The sequence below is a fragment of the Triticum aestivum genome, chromosome 4A (assembly GCF_018294505.1).
Source record: "Triticum aestivum cultivar Chinese Spring chromosome 4A, IWGSC CS RefSeq v2.1, whole genome shotgun sequence".
Classification (NCBI taxonomy): Eukaryota; Viridiplantae; Streptophyta; class Magnoliopsida; order Poales; family Poaceae; genus Triticum; species Triticum aestivum.
In genome coordinates this window covers 686,561,080-686,567,377 of record NC_057803.1, presented here as the reverse complement: position 1 = coordinate 686,567,377, position 6,298 = coordinate 686,561,080, and the positions used below count along the sequence as shown (strand labels likewise).

Genomic DNA, 6,298 nt, shown 5'->3' with positions numbered 1-6,298 from the left:
GTATTGCTCGCCACTTGATTATTTAGCAAATCAACATCTAATAAAATTTACCCAAAAAAAACATGTGACAAAATTATAATTGCTAGAATGTAGTAACTTTTTGTGAGTTTGATGTAAGAGAAGTCGGTAATAAACTCCCAATAGCCATCATTTGGATTCCAGGACCCTGATAAGTGCCATAAGTGACACAAACACATGACAATTCTGAATTTTTTTTATGACAAGTTTAGTGACGCGAAGATCACAACTTTAGTTGTCAAGCATACCAACTTTCCTTTCAAATGACAATTTTCAGTTTTTCTGGTTTATTTTCTTTTTTCAGATGACGACTCTAATACTCCCTCCGTCCTTAGATATAAGTCTTTGTAGAGATTTCACTAGGTGAACTACATACGGAGCAAAATGGATGAATCTACACTTAAAATGCATCTATATATATCCGTATGTGTTTCATAATAAAATCTTTACAAAGACTTATATTTAGGAACGGATGGAGTAATTATAGAAAACGTCAGGCCGAATCGCTTCGCGCCACATGTGGTTTAGCATTTGGGTACTATTCAGCATCCGTGGCATCAAACCAAATCAATCATAATTAGCAGAGCATAATGAGAGGAGCACATGTACGGCATTTACCTGATTTTTTTATTCAAGTTCAGTCACTTTCCCCTGTGTCCTCCTGCTTCCGTGGCTTTCGTCCTCCTCCTCTCTACGGCGTCACCTCCGACGCTGGCCCAACCGCCGTTCCCCGCCACCCGTGACCGGTGTCGCCGCCGCTCATCCCTCTAAACCCCCAGCCCCCTTTCCGGCGAGCGGCTGCTCTGTCTTCCATTAATCGACTGAACAAATTTTTTTTCAATCGACTACGGCGTTGCTCAGTACAGTACTCCGTTTACTGGGAATCAGTCTGCTAGAGACGGTGCTGGCCATGGTCGCGCCGCAGGCCGAGCTCCTCGCCCCCAATCGCCGCCGAATTCCCGTCGGTAAGAAGCCATTGAGCGACCCCGACGGGCTGGGCGTGCGTGCTCCCGGAGGCGTCACCTGGTAGCGCGGCCTTTGGGGGTTCCGGATCCATGGCGGGCGGCGACAGCTTTGGCTGCTGCGGCGGCCTTGTCGAGGGTTTCTGCGGCCTTGCTCAGGTTTTCCTGGCTCCTCGGGGGCGTCCGTCTGCTGGAATCCTCGCCAGGAGGCCCGGCGATCCGTTCTTGAGTTCTTCTCAGGCTGGGTGGGCGGTGTCGCCGCGGGATGTGGAGGTCCGCTGCGACATGGAACGCTCTTCCGGAGCGGCGAGGATGCTGCGTTTTGATTATCGGGAGGAGAACCTGCCCCCCGCGGCCAGGAACTCGCCGGCGGCGGCGGGCGATCTGTGCTCGAGTTCTTCTATGGTTGGGTTGACATCGTGGGATATGGAGATCATGGCCGAGACGGAGTACTCTCTCCCAGTGGCACGGCAGCTGCGTTCTGCTGGTCAGGATGAGGGCTTGTTGTCCCCAATGGTCAGGAATTCGCCGGCGGAGGCGCCACCGCAGCCGAAGGGCATGGCCGGTGGCGTTGAAGACGACGACGACGACGATGACTGCGTGATTCTGGACAGTGATCCTTTCAGCGCGGTCGCCGTGAATGATGAGAAGGACGGCGGCTCGGATGAGGAGCTGCAGATAGTCGCGGAGAAAGGCAAGGTATTGGCTTCCTTGCATTTTGATCTCTGGAATTGCAATTTAACTTTGTGGATTTACAGTAGAAGCAGTACCTCCTTGTTATATTTCAGGGCATTTTTTTTGTAGAGATGTGAGACAGTCGACTTGCAAAGTGATTTGGAGAGCACACCGTAATCTGAATTTGGTGATAAGCATAACTGATTTTATTGCAAGTTGTTAAAGATACATTATTCAATTTGTAACACAATTCTTCCATGCTTGTCTGCTCGTATTGTCTGTGAATATATGTGGTTTTTTAGTTGAAATTAAATTTGAGAAGGACATTTCAGAGTTTAGGAGCTTCTATGTGGAACCTATGCCACTTCTGTTTACCTGCAGAATCATATTTTCATTATTGGTTATATATGCTTCTGCAGGTAGCATGCAGGGACTTCCCACACTCGCGCCATTTATGTTCTAATATGCCCTTCGGCGCTACCTCTCACGAGAAACATTGTGCCATGGTAAGTTATGAACATTTCCACTCCCTGGTGCTGCTGACAATGTGATACATAATGGTTATATTAAGCAGAGCAGACAGTAGATTTGTTTTAAAAGGCATTTTATCTCCATTTTCCAAATGCAGTGCTACTGTTTTGTGTGTGACGCCCCAGCTCCATGCAGTCATTGGGGTAAGGGTCTCTCGGTTGGCGATCATTGTCACGCCACGGATAAGGAAACCAAGTGGAAAATGCTGAGGGAGGCATTCAGGTGCAGAAATCTACCAGCGTCTCATCCAGAAACAGAAACTGCTGTGCACCCAGCAATGGTGTCGCTCGGCCGCCTTTTTCTTAGCAATCAGATTTCTCTTCAGGATGTTGTGACCCAAAACCGAAACACACATACTTCAGTTAGAGCCTCACTGAGTGTAGCACCGATTGTCAATGCGCCAAGAGAGGGAAGTGGTACAGGCAGTGCTCACACTGCTCAAGTTACCCGCCTAGGAGAGCCAACTGTCAGTGCACCAAGGGCACACCCTGTGGCAGGAGCTGGAAGAGGTACAAGCAGCACTCACACTGCTCAAATTTCTGCCCCAAGAGCATTCTCTGCAACAGGAGTTGGAAGAAGTGGTACAAGCAGTGCCCACAGTGCTCAAGTTACTCGCCTAGTAGAGCCAACTGTCAATGCACCAAGGCCACACCCTGAAGTGGGAGCTGGAAGAGGTACAAGCAGCACTCACACTGCTCAAATTACTCACCCAGTAGAGCCAACTGTCGGTGCAGCAAGAGCATACTCTGCAGCAAGAACTGGAAGAGGTACTAGCAATGCTCAGTCTGCTCAAATTACTCGCACCGTGGAGCAAACTGTCAGTGCACCAAGAGTATACCCTGCGGCAGGAGCTTCAAGCAATGCTCACTCTGCTCAAATTACGTACCCTGCCACTGCAGGTGGCTACCTCCCGGAGCCCGATGCGCCGGAGGGGGCCACGATGTACGTCGGGAACCTACCCTACCACATTGACAATGAGAGACTCAAGCTAAGCTTCCAAGGTGCTGGGGTCGTCCTGTTCTCAAAGGTGAGCTTTTTAGCTCTTCATTGTCTGTCCACACAACTATACGTGAAAAAATGCCTCAAATTACTGTTGGGATGCAGCTTGTAGGTATGTTTTTCTTTCTTTCTGTTCTAAAATGCATGAAATGTGCAGGTCATTTATGACAGAGAAACAGGCCAGAGCCGTGGATTTGGGTTTGTCACCATGAGTACTGTTCAGGAGGCTGAGAAGGCTGTGAGGATCTATCATGGCTCTGTGAGTATATTGTGTAACTTGATGGGGCTAGTCTTTTAATTCAAGCCAGCTTAATCATCCTTTTCTCATTCTGTTAGTCTCGTATACTAGCTCATTCATTCGTAGGTGCTATGCAGCATGTACATGAGAGTGTTCTTTAATCTAAGTTATTTTTTTGAGCCTGTAGGAATGTGTCATGCGTTGTTTAGTTCATATTGCTAAAGACTAGAAACATTTTGCATTGGGCTTCGCTGATTAACCTTTCGTGTGGACATTACAGGGGATGTATGGCAGGCCTCTGACTGTAAAAATCGCAGCTCCTAGAGGAGGCGCCCGGGTGGATGCCCCTCGCCGTCAATCCGGTTCCCCACTCAGAATATTCGTATGCAATCTGCCGAGTCAAGTGGACAACTCTCGGCTGGAGGAGCTGTTCAGCAAGCATGGCAAAGTGGTTGATGCAAGAGTTGTCTATGAGCGCCGAGAAGGGGCCTCGTGTTCGAGGGGATTTGGCTTCGTCACAATGGCGACCGACGAGGAATCGTACAAGGCGATACGCGCCCTCAACAAGCAGGTCAGTGTGACGGTTGGTTGGTTTGAGTGTCAACTTGAGTTTCGGTTCGGGAATCTGGTTCTCACTTTGCATTTCTGCAGATTCTGGAGGGAAATGCCCTGGGAGTGAAGGTTGCAAGGGAGCGGGCAGACCCAGTCTGCCTCCCTCTTAGCAACCGGATTCCTCCTCAGAATGCTGTCAGTCCAAACCAACACGCACATACTTCGGTTGGAGCCTCGCTGAATGTAGCGCCAACTGTCAGTGCCCCAAGAGCATACCGTATAACAGGAGCTAGAAGTAGTACAAGCAATGCTTCCACTGCGCAAGTTACTCACCGACTAGACCCAACTGTAAATGCACCAAGGCCGGGAGAATATGAGATCCCCTCTAGTTGATTGGCCTTTGCTCTTTTACCTAATTGTTCCTCTATGGGCCCCAATGCCTATGCACTATACTCCTCAGAAGCCAGTATATAGAATATTTGTCCTCAGTTTCCTGTTGCTCTCACAGAAATGTGAATGGAGTACAAGGATATACATGGACCTCGAGCCTGCCTAGATCATTGAGTTTGAGAACATGAACCCTACATTGTTCTCAAGTTTGAGCCTTGTTGAAGAAATGCGCTACTTGCGATGGAACATATTTGAGACATATTGTTGATTGTTGGCAGTGGGAACATTATAAAGAAGCATCCACACCAGTATGCTTGGTTAACTCATGCTTCACACTTTCACAGGATCAATGGCAATCTAAATAGCAGCAGTACTACCAATGGCCCTGCAAGGAAATGCCCTGGTAAGCTGTTTCATAATTCTGTTCATGTTCACATTGAGAATTTAGGAGTGTTGGTCAGGAAGCTTGGTATCTGAATCTCAAATCTGCGCCGATACAACAGTAGTCCTGTGCCCAACCAGTTCCATACCGATGCACATTCACCTTGAACCTTGAACTATCTATATCTATATCTCTTTGTGCAAAATAGGGCTGAATGTAGTCTAGGAAAGGAACATGTGCTGCACCATTTTCTAGTTTTACCATAATGAATGTTGCAACGTCAGAGATTCCCTCTAGTGAGATCCTGGTACACTCTAAGGCGCATAAGCCAAAATTTGAAAGCTTGATTTGTGGTAAAGTAAGGTTCTTAACTAATCTTGATTCGATATGTGCTCCTTGTGAGCTATTCTGAGAACAGTACGTGGTTATTTTACTACAGAAGGTCAAACTGAACCTGCAGAAGGTCATGAAACTTAGATACTCTTACCTCGGCCTGGAACTTGCTTGGATGCAGAATAACTTAGGTGTATATGTTGAAGTGAATCAAGTGATAGGGGTAATTAACCTATCTAGTGTCACAATTTCATCTTAAGAAATGTCCATTACTTCATGCCCTGTTTAAGGCTTATCTAAAGAACAGCCTACGAACATAGCCAGTTTGAAACCTGCATGACATAGATGAAATAAAGTACCAAAACTAGTATAAATTTGAAACTATCGTATGAATTAAGACTAGGATCATAAGAAGGCATTACGACAAAGTTTCAGTGTAATGTTGCAACAGTGACTATATATTATTGAATTGATGAAGCATTTGTCTTTGCACACAAATACAAACATCACCTCCTGCAGTAGGTCAGTAATCATGCATAATACGTAGTTTCCTAGCTGGTGATCGCATCTTGGTATCCGATGCTTTTGTATTGCATGATATTTTCAGAAATAGAGCCTCGAGTCTTGTTCTAACTAGATAATTTTATATTGAAGCTGTCATGATGGCTGGATGTATGCCGAGGAAGATTTTGTTTAATGAGGTAAAAAGCTGGAACCATTTTAAAGAAAAGCATGATGGCTGTTGTGTATGAGCACTACTTGTTGGAAAGAAGAATATACTGCTCACCCTATACACCAAGTCGTTTGTAGATACTATATGTTTCATCGTATTATCACCCTAAGAACAAGTACATGTTCTCTATTCTGTTAATCTAGAAAGTCCGATCAGGTGTTGCCTTATACTGCAAACAACTCTATTTGTATCAAAATTCTACGAATATTTCATACCATTTGAATAAAAGAATAGCGAACCAACCTGTGGTTGGATGGTTAGAAGGACAGTGGTATCCTCAGCCCACCAGGGCTCATGTCCTGGTGCTCACATTATTCTTAATTTATTTAAGGATTTCCGGCGATGTGTTTTCAGTGGGTGGAGACGTCCCGTGGCGACTTCGTAAATCTCAAGATGATATGCTGGCTCATAGGGGTAGGGTGTGCGTGTGCGTTTATAGGGATGAGTGTATGCGCGTATGTATGAGTGCTTGTGTTTGTGCTATG

General features: G+C 46.2%; 1 protein-coding gene across 1 annotated transcript; it reads left to right on the top strand.

Annotated features, from left to right (window-relative positions):
- The first annotated feature begins 654 nt into the window (after window positions 1-654).
- Window positions 655-6,072, top strand: LOC123088142 (uncharacterized). The gene is made up of 7 exons (XM_044510314.1): window positions 655-1,679; window positions 2,075-2,161; window positions 2,284-3,213; window positions 3,343-3,444; window positions 3,704-3,994; window positions 4,075-4,768; window positions 5,735-6,072. The coding sequence occupies exons 1-6, from the start codon at window positions 1,074-1,076 to the stop codon at window positions 4,366-4,368; spliced, it is 2,310 nt and encodes a 769-aa protein (XP_044366249.1). The 5' UTR covers window positions 655-1,073; the 3' UTR covers window positions 4,369-4,768; window positions 5,735-6,072.
- Window positions 6,073-6,298: the final 226 nt, after the last annotated feature.